Source organism: Halichoerus grypus, chromosome 11 (genome assembly GCF_964656455.1).
Source record: "Halichoerus grypus chromosome 11, mHalGry1.hap1.1, whole genome shotgun sequence".
NCBI classification, from domain to species: Eukaryota; Metazoa; Chordata; class Mammalia; order Carnivora; family Phocidae; genus Halichoerus; species Halichoerus grypus.
In genome coordinates, this window is record NC_135722.1 from 50391785 (window position 1) to 50417685 (window position 25901).

General features: G+C 39.6%; 2 protein-coding genes across 2 annotated transcripts; both read left to right on the forward strand.

Annotated features, from left to right (window-relative positions):
• The first annotated feature begins 8548 nt into the window (after positions 1–8548).
• LOC118522368 (olfactory receptor 51E2) lies at positions 8549–23963 on the forward strand. The gene is made up of 2 exons (XM_036071350.2): positions 8549–8605; positions 22771–23963. The coding sequence occupies exon 2, from the start codon at positions 22820–22822 to the stop codon at positions 23789–23791; it is 972 nt and encodes a 323-aa protein (XP_035927243.1). The 5' UTR covers positions 8549–8605; positions 22771–22819; the 3' UTR covers positions 23792–23963.
• On the forward strand, positions 14509–15432 carry LOC118522371 (olfactory receptor OR51C1-like). Its single transcript, XM_036071355.2, has one exon. The coding sequence runs from the start codon at positions 14583–14585 to the stop codon at positions 15327–15329; it is 747 nt and encodes a 248-aa protein (XP_035927248.2). The 5' UTR covers positions 14509–14582; the 3' UTR covers positions 15330–15432.
• Positions 23964–25901: the final 1938 nt, after the last annotated feature.

The window sequence follows — 25901 nt, forward strand, 5'->3', positions numbered from 1 at the left end:
CAACATAGTATTGGAAGTCCTAGCCACAGCAATCAGACAACAAAAAGAAATCAAAGGCATCCAAATCGGCAAAGAAGAAGTCAAACTCTCACTCTTTGCAGATGATATGATACTTTATGTGGAAAATCCCAAAGACTCCACCCCAAAACTGCTAGAACTCATACAGGAATTCAGTCAAGTGGCAGGATATAAAATCAATGCACAGAAGTCAGTGGCATTCCTATACACCAACAACAAGTCAGAAGAAAGAGAAATTAAGGAGTCGATCCCATATACAATTGCACCCAAAATCATAAGATACCTAGGAATAAATCTAACCAAAGAGGCAAAGGATCTGTACTCAGAAAACTATCAAATACTCATGAAAGAAATTGAGGAAGACACAAAGAAATGGAAAAACGTTCCATGCTCATGGATTGGAAGAACAAATATTGTGAAGATGTCAATCCTACCTAGAGCAATCTACACATTCAATGCAATCCCCATCAAAATACCATCCACTTTTTTCAAAGAAATGGAACAAATAATCCTAAAATTTGTATGGAACCAGAAAAGACCCCGCATAGCCAGAGGAATGTTGAAAAAGAAAAGCAAAGCTGGCGGCATCACAATTCCGGACTTCCAGCTCTACTACAAAGCTGTCATCATCAAGACAGTATGGTACTGGCACAAAAACAGACACATAGATCAATGGAACAGAATAGAGAGCCCAGAAATGGACCCTCAACTCTATGGTCAACTCATCTTTGACAAAGCAGGAAAGAATGTCCAATGGAAAAAAGACAGTCTCTTCAACAAATGGTGTTGGGAAAATTGGACAGCCACATGCAGAAGAATGAAACTGGACCATTTCCTTACACCACACACAAAAATAGACTCCAAATGGTTGAAAGACCTCAATGTGAGACGGGAGTCCATCAAAATCCTAAAGGAGAACACAGGCAGCAACCTCTTCGACCTCAGCCGCAGCAACTTCTTCCTAGAAACATCGCCAAAGGCAAGGGAAGCAAGGGCAAAAATGAACTCTTGGGACTTCATCAAGATAAAAAGCTTTTGCAAAGCAAAGGAAACAGTCAACAAAACCGAAAGACAACTGACAGAATGGGAGAAGATATTTGCAAATGACATATCAGATAAAGGGCTAGTATCCAAAATCTATAAAGAACTCATCAAACTCAACACCAAAAGAACAAAGAATCCAATCAAGAAATGGGCAGAAGACATGAACAGACATTTTTCCAAAGAAGACATCCAAACGGCCAACAGACACATGAAAAAGTGTTCAATATCGCTCGGCATCAGGGAAATCCAAATCAAAACCTCAATGAGATACCACCTCACACCAGTCAGAATGGCTAAAATTAACAAGTCAGGAAATGACAGATGTTGGCGGGGATGCGGAGAAAGGGGAACCCTCCTACACTGTGGGTGGGAATGCAAGCTGGTGCAGCCACTCTGGAAAACAGTATGGAGGTTCCTCAAAAAGTTGAAAATAGAGCTACCATATGATCCAGCAATTGCACTACTGGGTATTTACCCCAAAGATACAAAAGTAGGGACCCGAAAGGCTACGTGCACCCCGATGTTTATAGCAGCAATGTCCACAATAGCCAAACTGTGGAAAGAGCCAAGATGTCCATCAACAGATGAATGGATAAAGAAGATGTGGTATATATACACAATGGAATATTATGCGGCCATCAAAAGGAATGAGATCTTGCCATTTGCAACGACGTGGATGGAACTGGAGGGTATTATGCTGAGCAAAATAAGTCAAACAGAGAAAGACATGTATCATATGACCTCACTGATATGAGGAATTCTTAATCTCAGGAAACAAACTGAGGGTTGCTGGAGTGGGGGGTGGGGTGGGAGGGACGGGGTGACTGGGTGATGGACACTGGGGAGGGTATGTGTTCTGGTAAGCGCTGTGAATTGTGCAAGACTGTTGAATCTCAGATCTGTACCTCTGAAACAAATAATGCAATATATGTTAAGAAAGAAAGAAAGAAGAAGAGGAATGTAGCAGGAGGGGAAGAATGAAGGGGGGGAAATCGGAGGGGGAGAAGAACCATGAGAGACGATGGACTCTGAAAAACAAACTGAGGGTTCTAGAGGGGAGGGGGGTGGGAGGATGGGTTAGCCTGGTGATGGGTATTGAGGAGGGCACATTCTGCGTGGAGCACTGGGTGTTATGCACAAACAATAAATCATGGAACACTATATCTAAAACTAATGATGTAATGTATGGGGATTAACATAACAATAAAAAAATTTAAAAAAAAATTTTTTTAAAAAAAAGAATAGTCTAGGGGTGCCTGGGTGGCTCAGTCGTTAAGCGTCTGCATTCTGCTCAGGTCATGATCCCAGGGTCCTGGGATCAAGCCCCGCATCAGGTTCCCTGTTCAGTGGGAAGCCTGCTTCTCTCTCTCCCACTCCCCCTGCTTGTGTTCCCTCTCTCACTGTGTCTCTCTCTGTCAAATAAATAAATAAAATCTTTAAAAAAAAAAATAGTCTATTAAAAACATAAGCAACTAAAAAAGAATACAAAATTTTGTGAGTCCCTTGTATGTCCCTTGCAATCTTACAAAGGCACTAGGGTGCTCTGATAACTGGTCTAAAACTGACACTAATACATTCAGCTCTGTGGTGGAGACATTAACCATGTTTGGCAGACAGCTTCTGTTAAAAATGTGGGTACTCATAAGTAGCCTCCAACCTTTGGCCATTAATACAACCTTACACAATTACTGGCAAATTGAGAGGGTTGGTAGTTTCAGGAACATTAACTAATTAAACATACTTCTTGGCATAAAAAGCTATGCGCCAAGAGGACATTACCTTGCAAAGATCTGCTATACAGAAAAAGAGAATGATTTATTGTGATTAGCATTGCTGCAGAGGCCTTAATTATCCTGTTTAATTTTTTTGTCTTCTGTCACAAGATTCTAGATCCCCAGGAAAGTCTGGAAAGACACAGTTCATTCCAGGAGTTCATCCAAAACCTGATAAAATATGCTATCCATTTAGGATCTTCAGGACTAATAGAAAAATAGTCTTCCCACAGAAAGCGCTTCAACAGATGGGGTAGACATTTTCACAGCCCTGGGTAAGTTTGCCATGAAATGACTGAGACTCGGGGGGAGAAAATGCACAATTCAAACAGATGTTTCCAAGATACAGAAGCAAAGGGGGATGCCCAGGCAATTACAGGGATATATATGTGAAAATCTTGCTAGCCATGCTAAGCATTCCAATCTAAAGAGCACTGGTCAATGAGCAGGGCTGCAAGAGATGGTATATTGTTAGAACATCTGGTTCTTTTCCAGTGCAAACTGAGGGATTTAAACCATTCAATAACCCAAGTTTAATGATTAGTGGACACACAAACAAAGCGCATAATAACCAATGTTCATTCTGTTGATAGAGTGTCTCTTCTAATTGGCCTGTCCCAGGGCTTGAATATTTTGAATACCTTCTCTGCACTCACCTATCCATTTAGAGTTAAAAAGCATTGGTTAAAATCAAAGTATTTAGAACCAGCCCAGGCTCCAAAGCTCAGCTTTGTCACCAAAAGTGTGACCTTGGGCCAATTACGTAACCACTTCACTTCCATTTCTTCATTTTTACATGGGGAAAATAATTATATCTGCCTCATAGATTTACTTTTAATAATAAACAAAGTGACCCAATATCAATCCATAGAAAAGTCAGCACAGTACATTTTGTACTCATTCATAATAGGTTATTTAATATTTATTGTTATTGCTTGCCATTACAATTATTTTTTTCATTAAGATAGCGATCTTAATAAATTATTGTTTAGTGACTGACACGTATCAGATACTATGCTCCAGATATCAAGAAGAAAAGGTATAGTCTCTACCCTCAAGGAGTTCACGTTTCTGACAGGTAAGAGAGCCATCATAGTAAAACAAATCTGATTAGGACATCACCCTGCTTCCAATCCTTTGGCTTCTCAGTTCCCTGAGGAATCTGCTTTGCAGGACTTTTGGCTCCAACCTAAAAGCACTGTCTTTCCACTCTCTCTGCTTTACCCTATTGAATTTATCTTCAACTCCCTAAATGAAGGAAGGGAAAGCTAAAGTGGGGGGGAATCAGAGGGGGAGACGAACGATGAGAGACTCTGGAGTCCAGGAAACAAACTGAGGGTGTCAGGGGTGGGGGAATGGGTTAGCCCAGTGACGGGTATTAAGGAGGGCACGTGCTGCAATGAGCACTGGGTGTTATACACAAATAATGAATCATGGAACACTACATCAAAAACTAATGTATGGTGACTAACATAACATAATAAAAGAAAGATTTTATTTTTTATTGACATAAAGCTTACATTATATTAAAATTAAAATAATTTGTTCTAAGATTTTATGATTTGAAAATTAAAGATAAATTAATGGAAGCTGAATATTGTGGAGTGTTTTATTTTCCTTTGTTTTTGTTTTGTTTTGTGTTTGTGTTTGTTTTTTAGCTCTCTTGCATTACAGTTCCCCAATATTATGTTCAGGATGCCTATGGAATAAAACACCACAGCTGTTGACCGTGCCCGCAACATTTCCCTAAACTTCTATCATCTCCTCACCCTACCCTCTATGTTACTATCCTCATCCCTAGATCCCTTCAGGAAGTCCTTATTTCCTCAGATCTCATTATAGCAATTTTATTTGGTGAGCCTCTCTTGACCATATAGGGCAAGGTCTCAACATCCATTTGACCTACATCGGTGCTTCTCAAACTTGAATGTCACATAAGTCCCTTAGGTATCTTGCAAAAATGCAGATGATCACTCAGTATATCTGATATTCTACATTTCTCACAAGCTTCCATGTGATGCCAATACTATTGGTTTTTTAGTAGCAGAAATCTATTAATTTTCCTCCTTTAGAGTAACTATAGCACAGTACTGTAATTTCCCACATACTTAATTTTATCCTCCACTAAACTCTGTAACATCTGGGGCAATATCCATTGTGTTCACTGTTACTACACCTTCAAATCTTACTCAGTAACAGACATATAGTATGCATACAATATTTTTGTAATGATAAATGAATGCATGAAGAATGTTGATGGAAGCATGTATAAGACATAGTGAGAGCAGAGAGGAATGGGATAAATAGGAATAATAGGAATAGCCAGAGGAGATGATAGAGAGAGGAAAGTAAGAGCTACATTTCTTTATCCACTAAAATTGAATGGTTAATGTTGGCCAAATTAATAGGGTAGAACTACTGGTAATTCAACATGACTGAATCCAGGAGAAGAGAATGAGACTGTCACCAGACCCCGGAGGGCCTGCAGGAGTTGTAGGACCTTAGTATTTTTTGTAAATAGCAAATAGGTTGTTTCTAAACACAGTTACTGAGGCAGGAACCAGTTTTTGTTGTTATTGTTATTCTTTGCTTGCTTTTAGGTTTGCTTCTACAATTGGATATATTAACCCTCGATTATCTGATTTGCCTCTTGCTCCTGTCTCCGACTGTTTCTTTCAGAACCTACACTATTTACTCCCTTAGAAAACTCTCAGTCCTGAATTCTGTTTTCCCATTTCCTGATTCAAGATGACTATCCACATCAGCTGCTCCATGCGTGAATTTTAAAGGTCATAACCTATGACCAGATAAAATACTTATTTCTGTGTCATTGAGAATTTTTGTTACCTACATGTTTTACTACTGTAGATAATACTGCAATAAATGTTCTCTATATAAAATGTGGCGTGTATCTCTATTTTTTCCTCTGGATAAATTTCTAGAAATAGAACATAATGGACCTTTTAAGCCAACAATATACTGGAAAATACACTTTCAGAAAGTTCATACAAATACTGTAAAACAGGGCTTAGTCCATGATAACACAGCAACATAACACTGTGTATTGTAAGTTTCTTAAAATTTTGTGATTTTATTGAGGGGTATTTTGCTCAGACTTTCAGAAGGTTGAACTGAATTACCAGCTACTGTTCTGCTGGGCTGGCATGAGAGTAGGGCAGTGAGAAGGACTGTAATTTGAAAGTACGAGTACAATGTGTGTCAGTGCTCTACCACTATGCACACCGTTCCATGCACATGCACCAAGCTCTGGCTCAGAGGATACTATAATATTATTATAACTCTATTGCTGTGAGAAAAAGTAACATTCTTTTGGCCAGGGGATAAATAAACATAATCCCCAAGAAGTTTCTGAGACTGATGGGAACGCAGTCACTGCCCTAGAATTTGCCCAGACTGGTAGAGAAAATGTTTCCAAAGGTCTCAAGAAGTTCACTGTAAGGAGATATGACAGACCAAACTTCATATACAAAATGTAAGCATACACAGGTGACAGCGTGTTAACATCCAGGCTAGCACATAAGCATGCACACATGCTGTTGGGTTAGAACAATTGGAATTGGAATTAGTGGTAGATGAATGATCATGTGAAGATTCTCTAGCGAATGAGTTTTAAAACCTGAAGGGTTTCCAATAGCCCAAGCTTTAAATAGTGGTTGTCACACTTATTAACTGAGAGACCTAAGTAAGTTACTTATATTTTCTAATCCTTGGTAACTGTAATAAATCAAAGTAATAAGGGATTCTTCCATCAAATTTATTATCTTACAGTTGAGTAGGTCAGAAAACTGATATGAATCTCACTGAGCTAAAATCAAGGCATCAACAGGGCTGCATTATTTTCTAGAGAGCATAAGGAAGAACAATACCCTTGCCTTTTCTCCTTCTAGAGATTGCCCACATTCCTTGGCTCATGATCTCCGTCGCTCTGCCATCTTCAAAGCTAGCAATGGTGGATCAAATCCTTCTCAGGCTGCCACCTCTCTGGGTCTCCACTTTTAAGGACACATGTGATTAGAATGAACCCACCCAGATGATTCAGGATAATCTCATCTCAAGGTCTTCAAAGTCAATCACATCTGCAAAATCCCTTCTGCGTGTTAACGTAACATATTCATGGGTTCCAGGTATTAGGACGTGGACATCTTTGAGGGGCACTATTTTCTCTACCGAAAACACTTCATAATACCTTGGGCACAGAATGCATGATAAAGTGTTGTTGTTACATCATAAAGAATAAAGTATTTCAGGCCAAGATATTTTCTGTGGTGAAACAGACTGGGTGGTAGGGAGAGATAAGGATGGAAGCAGGGAAACTAGTTAGGAAACTACTGAAATTATCCAAGTAAGAGATAATGGCAACTTGGAAAAAGGAGGTATTTTTGGAGGTGATGAAGAGTGATTACATTCCAGTTATAGTTTCAAAGATATTAGGATCTGAAGACTTATATGCAGAGTGTAAGAGACAGAAATCAAGGGTAGATTTCAAGACTCATATGCTCTAGAGTGGTCCAGTAATGGTGAGACCATCTGAGGATCTAAAGGGACCATAAGTAGAGAAGATGGACAGTCTATAGCAATTTGTGGGCACTCTATTTACTGAAGACTAGAGAGAGCAATTGTCGCCTCTTTTCAGATTGCATCATTGGCCAGATCCATCACCCACATACTCAAAGTCCTTAGTACAATGTAAGGTCCTCAAAATTTAAACACAAGTGGGGAGAATCTCAAATTATTGTTGTTAGTTTCCTTCCAGTTAGTGGTCTGGGATTCAAAACATAAAATAGGTTAAATTATGAAAAAATAAATAGAAATGTATTTTCTGCACACCTAATTGTAGACTGAGATTTTTACCTATGACATTCTCCAAGTACTTGGTTCATGCCTCTAAGAGAACATTTTCATTGATTATCAGTATTGGTAATTATCAGTTAACTGTGTGTTTCTAAACTAAACCAAGAGACCATGGACAGTAAGAACTGTGTAGTACACCCCCCCTTTTTTTTAATCTCCAGCAGTTAGCATGATGTTCGGGATATAGGATAGTCTTATGCAATATTTACTGGATGTATGTATAGATGAGTAAATTATTTTTTTTCCTAGTTATAAGAGACAGTCTGCTAAAAAGCACAGACTAATGAAACAGGACTGCCATAAATAGTAATAGATGCTTACAAGTTACTGAGTGGAATGTGATTTGCACTCACCAGAGGAGATTCCTTTTAGCAATTTAGTATAATATTTCATTTTTTAAAATACTCTTTAGGGTGACTGCTTAGGGGCATGGGATTTCTTTTTGCAGTAATAAAATTTTCTAAAAGACCATGATGATGCTTGTACAACTCGGTAAATTTACTATAAACTATTGAATTGTACATTTTAAATGGGTGAATTTTATGATATGTGAATTATGTCTTAAAATTATTTTTACAAAAAAACACTTCAATAAAAGGGCACAAGGACAAAAAAAAAATTACATCAGCCTATAAAGCACATGACCACAATAAGTAATTGCGTAATGGAACAAACAGACAAAGACTGTATAAGGCAAAAGAAGTCTTCTGGGAACCACCATACCCCTGGAGACACAGTGAGTGACATCACCACCAGGAATGGGCCTCTCAGCTCTGTGCCTGTCTCCATTCAGGCTGGAACAAGTCTCCTCATAAACTCGGTCCTCCCCCTGGAATCTGAAGTCTCCTCAACCTTCTGAGTCAGCCTGAGAGGGACAAGCTGACTGCTGTACAAACTCTGTAAGTAAAACCGTTTTGTTCGATGAAAAGACTTGACTCTAGGTGAGCCAAACTTTCTTATCCACAGGAAGAATTTCCTCACAATGTTCAGAATTAGATAAGATAATGAGATGGTGGGCTGAGGTGGACAGCAGAATTTATAGAATTATTTATTCTCAGGAAACCTGCAGAGAAAGGACATTTTGTCTGCCCCATGTGGTTTGCATAGTTTGTGGTTTGTTAAGCAAATAGCTTAATCAGTTATATATAAGTTATCATAGTTAGTGGTTTGGTGCTTGAGAAAACCAAAGAGGTTGTCAGGAGCTGAATAACACATTTCTAAGCCCAATTATTCTTACTAAAACTTTTAAAAAATACCAATTTAGAACACTTACTGCATGTGAGGCACTGTATTAGGTGCAGTATATAGTCTACCTTATAGATGAGGAAACTTGATCAAAGAAAGTTTACACTACTTATACATGAAACCATAGTTTGGGGGAGCATAGTGTGGGAATTTTTTTTTAAAAATTGGGTTTAAAATCCCAATTCTGACACTCACTAGCTGTGTGTGATTCTGAATATGTTTCATAACCTCTCTCATACTCGGTTACCAGAAAAGAGGAATCAAAGTGAATTTAGTAATACTTGCCAAATGATGTAATAAGAATTAAAAGAATGTTTCTCAAATGCTTAGCTCTGTAACTTTCACAGAACAAATTCCAATAAATGGTAGCTGTTGTTATGAGTAATATTTTTTATTATTGCTACAAAAAGTCTCAAAACTAGTTGGTGTCTAAGCAAGGACCTGAACCCAGATCAGTCACATGTTACAGCGATGCCATTAGCAATGGCTTGGACAATATTGATAATGCTATATGGTTGTTCAGGAGTTAAAGACATAGAAGCCATAGCTCATAATGGTTCAATGAAAGAAGAGCATCACTGTGATCTGGGAGGACAGGAAAATTAATTAGGAGACTATAGCTTATCTCTTACAAGAGAAAAGGAAGGTTGTACATGGATTGGAGAGGATGGATTGAACAGATTCCAGGGTGATAGCAGCACAGAGTAGTTTGGGGGAATTTTAGTACCTCCCCCTGATAAATCCATTAGTCCCCCTTTATTCTTTGATATGAACAGGTAAGTCTGTTCAATTAAGGAAAGCACAATGAAGTACAGCTTCAAGCACCCACTATGAACCACATTGCTATTACTCAGCCCTCAAATAGAAAACTCTGGATTCTCCAGTTTTTGACATTTTAGAAGTAAAATCAATAAGTATTTAATGAACACTGGCATGTAGGGGATGAGAGAGAGGGAGAAGAGTGTGTGTATGTGTGTGTGTGAGGGCAGTAACTCTGATGAGATGATTTGTTAGTTTGATGTCATTTACAGACAAATGAGGCATAGGAGAGAGAGTCGGGTTTGGAATGGGGGAAGGAATGAGATCCATTTGGCTCATATTGTGATTGGGGTATCTGAGGGATTATGGGTGGGAGTATGCCTCAAGGGTAGATAGTTCATTCATTTTTTTTCCACTGGCACTAAGCAGAGGGCTTTGACCTGTTCTCCAAACTGCTGCCCATTAGTTTTTCAAATTGCCTACTTGATCACCTCACTCTAGTTCCAGGATTCATGACTGCCTTCAAGTTTCAGCCCAGACATTTTGCCATGGCTTCAAAGATCCTGTTAACTTTTGAAATATAGAACTCAGGAGAATCTATAATTAGATTTCAGATTCGCGTGTCATCTGAATATAAGTGCTATTTAAAGCTGTGGGAAAAACTAAGATATCCCAAGGAGAGTATACCAGAGAGAAGAAAAAAACAGGGGCTTCTTTCTATGAATCGTGGATCACTGCATCAAAAACTAATGATGTATTGTATGGTGACTAACATAACATAATGAAATAAAATTAAAAAAAACAAACAAACAGGGGCTTCTTGAAAGAAAAGGACTCTTAAAGAACACCACAACTGAAAAGACAGAACAAAAATACTGTTCAATAAAGAAATTAAATAAAAACACAGAATAACTACACTGAAGCTAATGAAGGAGAAAGTGCCTAAAGAAAAGACAAAGAAAAGGTGCCTAAAACTGTGAAAATTTGAGATGAGAGAGAGGAAAACAAATCTGAAGATAAACTTTTGGACTTGGTATTTAGAAAGTCATTGGTGACATGAGTTGGAGAATTTCCTGAGAGTCATTAGAGAAAGAACCCAGATTATTACTGAAGGTGAAGGGATAATAAACACAGGCAGACTGTCCTTCAAATAATATGTTTTGTCATTATAAAAGATAAGGCAGGAAATTGAGAGAGAAACAGGGTTTGTCTCTTATTTCCCATACTAACAAAGCACAGGGGCCAATTAAGAAAGACGGTCAATATATCTTAGTTGAATTGAATGTCATGTTGAAAACATCTATATAAATGTGTGGGAAGCTTTCATTAATGGCTTGGGGTATAACTTGAGAACTGAAGCTGCAGAAAGGGAGCCACTGGTACTACCTAAGATACTAAAGAAGGAAAGGAATTTTGTTAGGGTTAAGGGAGAAGAAATGAGAATGATTTGTTTAGTTATTCATAAAATATTTGGAAATGCCTAGCTCTTGATGCTCTGCAACTAAAATCGAAGTTCCCTCTCCTTTCCATGGAATGAAAGATGTTCATGTCCTGGCCCGGCTGATTTCTCTTGCTCAGCTCCCACGTCACCCAGCATCATATTTAAGGCTCCAGCATTTTAATTTTGTTGTAGTTGTCCAACCAACCCTGTTATTATTTCATTTGGTTTCTGCTCATGTTTTTATCTATGTCAAGAACACCATTTTCCTGCTTTAAAACCTTGTAAACTCACATCCACCCATCAAAACATTACACAGTTCTAATTCATCTACTCAGTTAAGAGTTCTTGGAACTAATTCTTCTTGACACACACAGACACATTCATGTATACACACACTCAGAATCTGTCGCTCCAAACTATCCTGTCTTATCACTTAGAAATACCTCATCCAATGCACTCTACAGCTAGAGGTATTTGTCTCTGAATCCTCTTATATGCAGTGTGCCTGGCATGTAGTAGGTGTTCCCCAAACTGGTAATTTTTCATTTTCATAGGAGTCACTGGGCTCTTATTAAAGATACAGTTTTCAGCCTTAAAAAGATGAGGTGTTGACAACCTCTCTGGTTTTCTCAGGCACCAAACCACTGTCATTTTATTTGCTTCATATCCTTACTGCTGACACAATACCCAGTGAGCTCCCAGTTTGATACTGAAATGAACTAAGCATTGGTGATGGGTGATCAAGAGCTTAGATGGAGTTATTGGCTATGAAAACCAATAAGGAATCTTCTATGTCTGCACCCAGCATGGATGAGGAGAGGGTACAGGAAGACACAGTTGTAGAGCAATGGAAAGGAAGGAATTTGAGGGAGTTCTCTTCTGCCAGACTCAACTCAGATCAGTTCAGCCTACACATTATGCTTTTCTTCTGATCCCTCAACAAGAAAAGGAAGGGAAAAAACTGACAAGAATGAAAATGTGTAATGAATAAATTGTTTAAATTAATAAAATAATGTAAAGGGAGCCATGAAGAAATTAGGATGAAAGAGAAATTGTTCCAATAGCAATTTAAAAAAAAGATCTCTTATGAAATTTCCTAGCACTCAATAACAAAAGTTACACCTCAATCATTGCACGTCATAGCAACAAGCATCGTGAAAATCTTCATGACAACTAGACATAAGTGACATGTATGGAGGCACTCTGCACCCCCAGAACCCTTTTTTGTCATTCACCACTGGACCCTAGATGTTGAAGTTATTTATAAATGGTGCTATTCTTTCTCCCTCACTTGATTTTAAACTCTTTAAGAGTTCATTCTGGCTCAACACTTTCACATATGCCATTCTAGTAGCCTTGGAATACTTCATTTCTATCTACACAAAACATAGCAATCTTTCAAGCACTGATTTTCCTAAGAAGACTTCTCCATACCCCAAGCCTTTTACACACAGTTGAACTGTGCGTGCAATTATGAACTTTTTCATAATTACTCTAGCTTCCATGGACCCCAGGAAGTTGTTAACCTCAAAAGTTGAGACCCAGGTTCTGGAAATTAATAGTAAATAAACAGGTCAAAGACTTGTGGAACATGAGAGGTGAGCCCCTTTTTTTTAATTATCATAAGTACTATTCATTTAATAAGTAGAGTTTTAGTTTGCCTTTCTGATCAATATGTATTTTTAAAAACTATAATTACTAAAAATGTTTTCAGAAATCAATATATTTATGAAAAGTGCTAATAGAACTTGTTAAACATCAAATTTGTTAAACTTGTTAACTTTCAAAGTTTCATAATTAACTGAAATGCATGCTAGTTGAGCAAGTCTGTATCCAATTCATTTCAGCATAATGTCAGTTGTATTCATGACACTCAATAAACAGGCACCAGAAGCACTGCCAAAAAGAAAATGCTCCCTTTCTTAATGAATGTTTCCTTTCTGTCAACTCTTACTCCTATTAGGAGGTTTGATCATACATTTCTAACAGTAATTTCATTGGTTCCCTGAGGACATTCTTATGACTCTAAACTGTAGAGTCTAAAGTTATAGTTTACTTATTGTGTCAATTCATGTAACTTAGCACTTCTTTTTCCTCTAATTTTTCATTGATTTCAATTTATATTTCCCAATTTTTTTAAACTAAGATTTCTTTAGGGAATCCTTGAGGTACTTTATCTGGGTGAACTTGAGTGGTCTGGAAAACATTTAGGTTCCCCTGAGGAACAGTTACCTTACTGACTGAACCCTCTCCAGTCACAGCCCTAATGTCTGCTTTCCCAAGACTCCCATTTCAACTCATACATACCCATCTGAAGAGCCTGAAATTCTGTACTCAATGAAAAATGAAATGTAATGTTCACAGTAAAGGTATATCTTTCCCTCCAAGGCAAAACAGTAAAATTCTATTAAATATCTCCTGAGAAGTATGTCTTAACAAAATGGAGAACAACCAATCTTCAGGCAGATGAAGAGAGAACTCTATCTGTATAAGGCAGCATGCTATATCATATGGGGGGGTGGGAGGGACAGAGGCCTCTAAGGTGGTAGGTCTGTGTTCTAACTCCACCTCCCAAATGAGACACCAGATGCTACACTGCAGGTGTCACTTTCAAGGTTAGATACCATAGACAATCTGCACATGACTGCACTGGTGCCTGAGCCATTTATTAGCGTGTCATATGTGTTTTGTATCATAAGTATCTCTCTCAATATTTTCTGGCTTCCCAAATTGTCTATAAGCTTCTCTGCTTTCTACACTTGAGGCCGATGTAGTATTGCTGCTCCACAGTCCCAGTCTACTTTTCTCCAATGCCAACTATATGGAAAAACTAACCTGCTACCTCTTTATCACAATTTGAAAATCCAGAAAAGGTGAAATATAATTGACCAATCTTGACTAAAGTGACTTCCCTTCGTCCAGTCATCTCTGGCTGGAGAAATGGAAGGAAAGGTCACACAGTATGAACATAGCTACCAGCAAAGGGTCCCAGGAAAGAAAAATGATGGGCTGAGGTACATATAAGAAAAAGAATGGTACCTACTACAGCAGTTGAAATCTTAATGATTCCTTTATCAATTTCAATGAGAAATTCATTTTTACATAGTATATAAATATTTGTCTTCGGTTACTTTTGGTTGAATAAAATTATTTGTAATTGGATTAATACCAAAAAATGCAGTTTTGTTGTTGTTCCAGAGTTTCATCTTGGAACTCTGTATTTTTAATCCAGCATTTCAAACTTCTGGAATACCACATCTACTTCCATCATTTTCCTGCTAACTGGTGTTCCCAGGCTGGAAGCCTTCCACACCTGGATCTCCATTCCCTTCTGCTTTCTCTACATAACCACCCTCTCGGGAAACAGCCTGATCCTCTTCGCCATTGTCACCCAGCCCAGCCTCCACGAACCCATGTAGTATTTCCTCTCCATGCTGTCCACCACTGACCTCAGCCTGTCCATATCCACCCTGGTCACCATGTTGGGTATATTCTGGTTCGACGTCAGGGAGATCAGCTTTAATGCCTGCTTGTCACAGATGTTCTTTATTAAACTCTTCACTGTCATGGAATCCTCAGTGCTGTTGGCCATGGCCTTTGGTCATTTTGTGGCCATCTCTAATCCACTCAGGTATGCCACCATTTTAACTGATTCCAGAATAGCTCAAATTAGAGTGGCAATTGTCATCAGGGGGACACTAAGGCTGACACCAATGGTTGCACTTCTTAAAAGACTGTCCTTCTGCCACAGCCACATGCTCCACCACTCCTACTGCTTCCACCCTGATGTAATGAAGCTCTCGTGCACAGAAACCAGGATCAGCAATGCAGTTGGGTTGACTGCCATGATCTCTACTGTTGGTGTGGACTCGATTCTCATCCTCCTTTCTTACATTTTGATTATTAAGACTGTCCTCAGCATTGCATCCCCAGAAGAGAAGAAGAAAGCCTTCAGCACATGTATCTCCCATATTGGGGCTGTTGCTATTTTCTGCCTTCCATTGATCAGTCTGTCCTTTGTTCACAGATTTGGGAAACGAGCCCCAGCCTATATTCATACAATGATTGCTAACACGTACCTCCTGATCTCTCCTGTAATGAACCCCAACATCTACAGTGTGAAGACCAAACAGATATGCAGAGCTGTGATAAAAATTCTCCATTCCAAAGATACATAGAATCACAGAATTCTAGAGATGGCCTACATTGTCAATTTAAAACAAAACTGGTGATCATGAAACAAAAATTTAAAATTAAAGCTGGAATATATTTAGAACATCAGCTAGCTTGACTTTTTATTTTACAGCTGAGGAGACAGAGACATAAAAATAGAAGGAATGAACAGTGTAAAGCCCTAAATCTATCATTTCTCCCACCCATCACTGTTCATTCTGAACTGTTGTTTATCCTGCCAACAAACTGTATCTTCTGACTTTGTCCACTTTAGAGCAGTTGGAATGACACATTATGAGAAAGCTGCTCCTTTAGGAGAAATAGGTAGTATTTTTCTAACTGCAATAATAATTTTTACTAACATTTATTATTTCCTTTGACTAGTCACGGTTCTTAGTGTTTTTTCCATTTACTAACACATATCTAAAACAACATTATAAGGTAGTTACTTCTCTTATCAATGAGAAAGTTGAGACACAAAAATGTTAAGTTACTTGCTTAAACAGCTCATAAACAACAGAACCATATTTCACATGCATGCAAACTGACTCCAGGGTCCCCCAACTCTCAACTTTAGCTATACTTCTACCGATAATATAAACTAAATATAAGTATACATGTATATAATTTGTATATATACATATATATGAGTCTATGTAATTTGTACTAGGGGACATAAAGAAGCAAAACAAATAAACAAAAAACCCCACAACTCTATCCTCTAGAAATTTTCAACCAAATTATGGAGAAAAAGCCCAAAACATAATTTTCAAACCTGAAAAATACAAATGTATTTCTACCTGATATTCTTTCCAAACTAAACATATTCCAGAATTTCTCTCTGCCTTCCATCAACCTTCTGCCCCAGCAGAAACTCAAAAATGACTAAGAATTGCAAATGAATTTCGCTTTGTGTCATTTACTTGGAAATGTTTAATTTGTGGCATATGCTTCATATAATGGCTTAATTCAGGAAGTTAATTATTATTTCCAACCTGGGGATGTCCATTAATTCTCAAATATTTAAAGCACATATTTCAATGACACATTGGTATCGCTCAGTAAAGATAGGCCTTATAGGTGGTATCAGATCCAGCAAGGAAGGATTAGTCAGTCATATCTACAGGGAATTTGTTAAGTGACAACAGTACTATCTAATAACCAGGATGGTGTCAAAATTCTCAGTATGTTTGACAATAACATTTTCAGTCTCCATTATTGTTGGTCTTCATTTCCCTGATCTTTGTATGTTGGAATGTTCTAGGATTTTGTTCTCAGACCTGTTTTTCCTTCATTATATTCCCATTTTTGGTTATCTCATCTAGCATCATGGCTTTGAATCCCTTCTACATGCTGGCAAATCCCAAATTAATATTTATAGTCCAGACTCATATCCTGTGTATCAGTACTCCTACTTGAATGTTTAATAGTCATCTCAGACTCATCATGTCCAAAAACATATCCTAATATTCACATCAATCATGTCTTTCCTAACTCAGAAACTCTATTTTTCATGTCGCTGAGATACAATTCTTGGAGTTACTACTGATACCTGTCTGTCTCTCCCACTCCACATCCAACCTATCAGCAAATGCTGATGACTCTTTTTCAGATATTCCAGATATTAATACCTGGAATCTAGCTACTTTCTACCACCTCTACTGCTACCACCATGTGCCAAGCCATCATCATCTTGGACCTGAAATATAATAGTCTCCTAGTAGATCTTCCTTCATCCACTTTTGCTTTACTTTCCCCATGGTAGTTAGAATGATTATTTTAATACATAAAACAGATCATGCCACTTCCGTTCAACATGTCCAGTGGCCCCCTGTCTTACCCAAGGAAAATTCTATTCATTATAGTCATTATAATATCTCATGAGGATCTATATGATTTAACTCCCCTCTACCATCCCAACTTCATCTCCTGCTACTCTCCCCTTTATTCATTCTACTACACCTGCACCACTTCTAAATATTTCCTTAAACTTACCATACCATGCTTCAACATCAAACTTCACACTTTGTTTTTGTTTTTTAAGATTTTATTTATTTATTTGACAGAGAGAGAGACAGCAAGAGAGGGAACACAAGCAGGGGGAGTGGGAGAGGGAGAAGCAGGCTTCCTGCGGAGCAGAGAGCCCAATGCAGGGCTTGATCCCAGGACTCTGGGATCATGACCTGAGCCGAAGGCAGACACTTAAAGACTGAGCCATCCAGGCGCCCCAAACTTCACACTTTCTGTCCTCCCTACTTGGAATATTCTTCAGACACCCTCGTGACTTACTGCCTCACCTCATGCAGGTCTCTGCCTAAGTGTTACCTTCCTACAGGGCCCCTGACATTAAAAATAACACCACCAACTCTCCCTCAATTCCTGTCTGCATTCACTCTCTTCCTTACCTATCTTATTTTTAATACCTGGCACTCCCTACACCCACCAAAATATTGCATACCTATTTATTTCTTCTCTAGTTTCCCCATTACCAGGTAAGATCTTTGAGAATAAGAATTTTGTTTCATTCATGCTGCCTTCCAGACCCCAAACCAGGGTCTGCCACATAATAAAATAATAGTAACCCTGAATGAACTGGCTCTATTTACCTCTCAAGGCTCATTGCTTGCCCTCTGTTCAGTGCTCCAGGCACAACAAACCACTTGCATTTCTTAGTTGTGATTGCTCTGGATCACTCATAAGCCTTTGCACAAGCTGTTACCTCCCTCTATAGCACCCTTACTATTTCCCTTCTCCTGACTTAGAATAGAAGTGACTTTCTCTTGGAGACATTTCCTGATTTCTCAAGCCTGTCTGGTGTCCTTTCCAGGTGCTTCTATAGTACCTTGTGCTTCTTTCTCAGGACATCCCTTTTCAGACTCTCCTATAACTGTTTCCTCACCACAGACTCTGTGCCCACTTCCCAAGACCAGGGACTACAACTCACGCATTCACTGTTGGAAAGAAGTGAAAAAGTTCAGATGATGTAGATTTATAGGCTGGATATTTGTTTGTTTGTGGGGGGAAAGAAAGAAACTTCGAGAAGAATGATGGCGTACACAGAGTTCTAAAAATCAGAATGAGAAGGAACTTCAGTCTAAAAAGCCAGACAGCCAAGATGTTCATACTACTTCTACAGATGTTTCTCTCCTACCTCACCACCCCCTACACACAATAACCTATGGATGGCCCTACTATCCAACAATCCTGAAAACTTATAAGCTTTTCTCACTAGGGAGTGGGTAATTTGGACAATTTGGGAATGGGTGATTTGCAGAGCAAATGTCACCTCTGCCCAAAGTGGACAAGCTCACAATGAATTGGAGACTTTCCTGAAAGCCAGGGCAATAGTAGACACATGGCTGCTGTTGTAGCTGCCTGAATTCAGTCTCCAAGTTGAAATCTTTAACTGTCCTGTAAAAAGTCCTATAAAGCCCTATATGATCCAATTCCCTATTATCTATCTCTATCTATCTCCCTATTATTCTTCTCTTTGTTCTCTCTGCTCAGGCACACTGGCCTCGTTATTCTAAACCCCCAGATATACTCCCTTCTCAGAAGCTTTGCAGTTTCTGTTCTTTCTCCTTTGGATGGTCTTCCTCAGAGATCTCATGGATATATTGCTTACTCCGTCCAGAATTCTCCTCAAATGTCTCCATTATGTGAGGCATTCCCTGCCAACTTCATTTAAAATTTCAACTGCCCATCCCAATATTTACCTGTTCTCTTCTTCATTTTTTCTCCTTAGGTAGTCATAAGGAGAAACTATTTAGTTTCTCATATTAACCATGGACTGTGTGTCCCTCTCATCAGGATGTATAATCCATAACGGTGGGCTTAAAAAAATAATTGCATATCTTGTTACATTGCAGACCCCTGATAAATATTTGTTAAATGCAAATGAATAAAGAATCAGAATACCTAGTTCTCTGACCAATATTATCACTAATAACCCTGCGACCAAGGCAAAGAGCCTTCATCTCATCCATTCCCTATCTGTAACACAGGTGCAACAGAGTGGCTTCCCTACCTCAAGGTCTATTTCATCAACTGAAAGAAAAGCTGGGAATGAAAAACTGAAGTGCATGCCCTTATTCTGAGTTATGGGAATTAGTGGTTTTGTGTACCCATTTTGGTTTTTAAAGAGGATGTGAACTCTCAGAGCCCAGGGACACAACTATACATCCATGTTGCCTGTCATGTCTAGCAAAGTGGCTAATGAGGAAGAGCTCTAACCACTGCTGCTACCTGGGGGAGTCTGAGTTATTTGGAAGAATGGGGACAGATTGCCAAGAGCCCTGGATGTGTAAGTGTGGGAGTGACGGCAGAGGCAGCAGCAGTGCCCCCTTCGTGATCACGCCCCACAACACACACACACCAGACAGAAACAGTGGGAAGCCCATGGAAGTGACACACAAGTGAACATGGAGATACTGTCCCCTGCCTGCCAAGCCCCAGGGGCCTCAGTCTGTACTCCCACAGCCTGTTCCCATGGGCCTCCTAGGCAGCATTATAAATAGGCCTGTGCTTGAAAGGGTGAGCCAGCTCCAGCTGCTCTCTCCTAGAATTGCATGGTTTTCAAGTGAGTGCACCCTCACTCGGGACTGGGAAGGCCAAACTCCTACCATCCTAAGAGACCCTGAGGACTCCACAACTGTCTCATGGCAGGAGGGGGAAACCCAAATGCATCTTCATGGGCTGAGAAGAAATGTCCCAGAGCACTAGCAGACAGTCCAGAAAGGCAAATAAGAATGAACGCAAAAGCCACATTCAGACCCAAAGAGAAGCTAAAATTGGTTCTAGCCAAAGGTCACTTTAGGCAGAAGGCCAGACAACATGGGAGAGAGATATGAGGTCTTCTGGGATAGGTAACTGGGGAGACAAGATAATGGTCCAAAGTCTTAAACTGCTACTAGAAAAGCAGAAAAGATGCACTGCAGAAAGAGGAGTCAGGAAAGGATCCAACTCTGTGGCCAACAAAGACCTTTATATCTGTGGGTACTCACACTGTAGCATGGGCAAGAGGCTTAGGGAAAGGGGAAATACATTACTGTGCTCTCCCTGCAACCCCTCCATGCCTTTTCCTTCATCCTGGGCCCCATTTCTCTTGGACACAGAGGTCCAGTGAGCTGGCCTCCCTCCAGGGAAGTTTCCTTAGCATTACCCATACTTTTCAGCCTGACTTGTTTAGATTTCTGAATCTCTCTCCCTAAGCTACCCATGATAGATACGTAGATGGTTGGATGGATACAAGACATAAGCTATCTTTTATCTCACTGAAGGATGCAATTATATGCCTATTAAAAGGGCTTCTCATTCTCTGATAGCAGCTTGTGGCCAAATTTGGGATCTCACATTTGTCAGGAGAGTAGCTATTATGTCTTTGCATAAGATCTGAGGATAGGGAGAAGAGTAAATAGTGGTCAGAGGTGTGAATTCTGTGACCTTTGAATCTTGGATTTGTTCTTCCTTGCTTATTCATTATGGGGATAATCCAAGTCAAATCTTTTAGTTCCTATTTTATCACACTATATTTTAAGACTGCTGGTCTCCAAACCCTCTCCCCTAAAGCCAAATGAAAGAGAATCTCCCAGTTGCAGTATGGACCCAGATTAGGAGTGAAGAAGAATCCTGGGGAGATGAAGAGTTTTAGGTAACTACCACTGATGAAGACACCTGCAGAGTTAATTCCCAAGATTCAGAGGTCCTTTCCTTAAAGCCAAGCCTTTAGCTCTTTAGAAACAATTAGCTCTAAAGACCAGGGTACCTAAGGAGCCTAGCAGAGAAAGTGTTTGATGAGGTCAGATACTAGGTGTTTGGGCAGGGCAGGGGCAGAGCAATGCTGGGCTTCCGAAAACAAAAAGCTTTCCCTAACATGAATGGCTTGTTGGCAGAGGTTCCAGGAAAGACAAAGCTCTAGGAGTATCAAGACTCGACCCAAGTTCTCCTTGGGGTAAGGCGTGTGGCCTGGAGGCAGCTTTCAGGTGTGGAGAAACACATCAGCCAGGAGCAAAGAGAAAAGCCTTCACAAGGGACCATGCCAGGCAGCTAGGATCCGCTGGAGGCCACACACCCTGCCAGCACCTTCATCTCCAGATAAGTCACTGGAGGGAGCTACTCCCTTTCATTTGATGACCTCCAAAGGAGTTTCTTTCTTTTATTTAACAGATTGACTTGTGGTCTTTTTTTCTTAGGTTTTTTCCTCATCTTTTAAAAATTGCCATTTTTGTGTTTCTTTTTCCCCTTGCTGACCTTAGACCTGGGGACCCAGAATCCTGAAAATTTGAAGGGAAAAAAAAAATTCCCTATCTGCACTGGCTTCATATACCCATTATTCTCTTCTCTGCCTAATTCCTACTCATGTTTGAAGACGGAACCAAAGGATTATCTTTGCCAGGGAGGTTCCTCTGATCATGCCTCTCCCCCTCCCATGCATTAAATGCACACCTTAAGCTAACACTTATTCCAAAACTCTAATAATTGGGTTACTTGTCTTTCTTCCACCATAGGTAGGGCATCTGAAGGGCGAAAGATGTGTCTTTCATCTCCGTATCATGAGCATCTAGCAAATAGCCTTGTACATAGTAGGTCATATAAGTAGATGCTTATAAAATGAATGAATAATTGAAGGAAAGAAAAGAAAAGAGAACATACCTGGAAAGGGTTCTCAATAGAGTATCTGTTAACACCTATCTGAGAAAAGGACCATCCAATATCCAGGGAATGAAGGTGTGGGCCAGGAGTCCAAAGGAATTTGGAAAGGATACATTTTGGGATAAGCATTGTTCTCCCCAGGTTCCATTTTTATTTTTATTTTTTTGAAGATTTATTTATTTATTTATTTGAGAGAGAGAGAGAATGAGAGACAGAGAGCATGAGAGGGAGGAGGGTCAGAGGGAGAAGCAGACTCCCCGCCGAGCAGGGAGCCCGATGCGGGACTCGATCCCGGGACTCCAGGATCATGACCTGAGCCGAAGGCAGTCGCTTAACCAACTGAGCCACCCAGGCGCCCCCCAGGTTCCATTTTTAAAATGTAAATGGGAGGTGCCTGAGTGGCTCGGTCAGTTGGGCATTCCAGTCTTTGTTTCAGCTCAGGTAATGATCTTGGGGTCCTGGGATCAAACCCCATGTTGGGCTCCACACTCAGCGCTGAGTCTGCTTATCCCTCTCCCTCTGCTCCTCCCTCCAATTGTGCTTGCTCTCTCTCTCAAATAAGGTAAATAAATAAATCTAAAAAAAAATGTTTAATGTAAATGGACCTTGAGAGGAGCAATTGATAAATGAGTTTGAGCTATCCTTTTTCCCTTTGGAAGAGGGCTTCAGAGCTTATGAAAGAGCCTAAAGGGCTTGGAAGAGTGAGAGAGGAGAGTAGGAGAGGGAGAGCTAAGGTGCATACAGTTCCCAGGTTTCCAGGGTTGGCCTCTCTGATTGTGCTCCATGTCCTAGCAGGCTAGCAGGCTGCCAGGGTGACCTCACCCTCTCCAGCACCCCCTTCTTGATGCCAGCTATGAGCTCCTGCAACTTCACACATACCACCTTTGTACTTATTGGTATCCCAGGATTAGAAGAAGCCCATTTTTGGATCGGCTTCCCCCTGCTTTCAATGTATGCCGTGGCAGTGTTTGGGAACTGCATCGTGGTCTTCGTCGTAAGGACAGAGCGCAGCCTACATGCTCCCATGTACCTCTTTCTCTGCATGCTGGCAGCCATTGACCTGGCCTTGTCCACATCCACCATGCCCAAGATCCTCGCCCTCTTCTGGTTTGATTCCCGGGAGATTACTTTTGATGCCTGCATTACCCAGATGTTTTTTATTCATGCTCTCTCAGCTATTGAGTCCACTATCCTGCTGGCCATGGCCTTTGACCGTTATATAGCCATCTGCCACCCACTGCGCCATGCAGCAGTGCTCAACAATACAGTAACAGCCCAGATTGGCATGGTGGCTGTGGTCCGTGGATCCCTCTTCTTTATCCCACTGCCTCTGCTCATCAAGCGGCTGGCCTTCTGCCACTCCAATGTGCTCTCACACTCCTACTGTGTGCACCAGGATATGATGAAGCTGGCCTATGCAGACACGTTGCCCAATGTGATCTATGGTCTTACTGCCATTCTGTTGGTTATGGGCGTGGATGTCCTCTTCATCTCCTTGTCCTATTTTCTGATTATACGAACAGTTCTACAACTACCTTCCAAGTCAGAGCGGGCCAAGGCTTTTGGAACCTGTGTGTCACACATCGGTGTGGTGTTAGCCTTCTATGTTCCTCTCATTGGCCTCTCAGTGGTTCACCGTTTCGGAAACAGCCTTGATCCCATTGTGCATGTTCTCATGGGTGATGTTTATCTACTTCTGCCTCCTGTGATCAATCCCATCATCTACGGTGCCAAGACCAAACAGATCAGAACTCGGGTGCTAGCTATGTTCAAGATCAGCTATGACAAGGACCCTCAGGCTATGGGGAACAGGTGATCCTTACCACTCCACTTTCCCTTATCTTTAATGGCTTGACATAAGGATTTCCTAATGCTAGCTTAATTCTAGTTGCCTATAAGCGTATCGATGATTTTCTCAGGGGTGGCCTCCGAATTCTGCCTCTGCTTGGGGTGAAAGTTTGGAGGCTACCATGATTTCCTTCCATAGGTCAAAATGTTATTGATATTATTATTGTACCAAAAGTTTAAATTAGAAAATCCACCAATGTCCCAATATGTAGTAAAAAAACATAAAGAAGAGTGACAAAAAATACAACTGGCTTTTTAACAAGGGAAAAATTATTCTACCTGACTAGTAATCTGAGAAGTCATATATTAAAATAATAATTAGGCAGCATTTTTGTCTACTAAATTAGCAGTTTTTATTAATGAAAATTCACAATGTTGAAATATAAATTCATGACCATCAAAGGTGATGGTGTAATTGGCATATGTAGCAAGAACTTTTTAAAGGTTCTATGTTTTAATGCTATATTCTCACTTTTGGAAATTTATCCTAACAAAGTATCCCTAAGTGCAGAAAGCAGGTTTTTCATAAAATATATTGGTTACACAATTATTTAGAGAAATCATATTAAAAATACTAGGATATAATATATAAAAGTAAGGAATAGTAAACTCAAGTATGGTCCATTTATTTAATGGAATATTATGTGGAATAATCTATATAAAAGGAATATTGTGTGACTTTTAAAGAATCTGCTATAAAATGAAACATGCATATAATGTTAAAAAATAAACAATAAGGACACATGATTGAAACTAACTTGAAAAGCACCTCTGCCTTGAAGGAAATGTGCTCAAATTAATAGTGATTCATTTTTGTTTTTACTTTCTAAATTTCTTTATTATGGAGATCTTGTTTAGCTGATGTGCAACTTTCAAAATGAAGAAAATGAAACTGACAATTTACATAAAATAAAGCTTGTCACAGACCTCACTGTTGGTTTACTATACATTATCTGGGAATTTATCTAAGCCCTACACAATAATGCCAATGAACATGTCTTGAGTGCTTATCATGTTCTAGGCACTATGCTAAGTGCTTTAGTGGTTTTATCTGATTTTTACAACAACTTTTTAGAGTAGGTACCATTTTTGCCCCCCATTACAAGTGAGAGAAATGAGATTTTCATTAACAAGATAACTAAGCCATACAGTTTGTGGGTGCTGTGTCAAGATCTGAAATTGAATTTGATAACCAAATACAGTAACTTAATTTCCATGTTATATTGCTTCCTGTTTAACATCTGCCATTTATTTCCCCAGCTTGTGCAAATCCTGTTTTCTCTCTGCTGTGTGCCTTATAAGATGAATGTATTTGTGTTGAGACATAACCCTGCCCTCATGAGCAACAAATCCAGAATACTATTCAGGTTTTATAGCCACTTTTCATGTTCCACAGCCTGCTTCTTCCCAGATTAAGGAAGAATATTTTTGTCTATTTATTTCTTATATATTCTCAATAATATTTCCCTTTTTTAAGTATATTCTGTACCTGTCAAACATTTTGAATGTCTGGGTTTTAACTTAGGTATAAGATATAATAAAATTCTATTTTAAATTTTGCTAAGTGTTATGTCTATTGCTTTTATACTTATAGAATCCTATAAACTCAGATTTGAAGATATAGGAGGTTCCCTAGTCTACTTTCCCACCCCAGGTACTGTTTGCACAACTGTAAAGATGCTGAATGCATCAAGGTGGGATATTTCCATTGTATAGTTGAAATCAGATTTCATGAGAAGCTGAAATCTGACTACAATCATTGGGTTCCCTTAATAGCTTCACTGAACAAATCTTGGGTGGGGGACTTGGGTGGATAAACCATGAGGGAGACTCCAATCTGTGGGCTCTTTCTTAGGAGAAGGAAACCTCAGACACTTAACCTCTCTCCTGGAGAAGGGCCTTCCTAGTATATGTATCTGTAAGCATCCAATTGTGATTCCCTGCTCAAAGGTAGTAAAGTGGCCTCCAAAGTCATGCAGCTAATCAACGCAGATAGAATAGGCTGAATGAAAGAGAGAGGATGGAGGAAATGGGTGACTTCCCTAAAGAAACAAAGAGATGCCCATGCTCTATAAAAG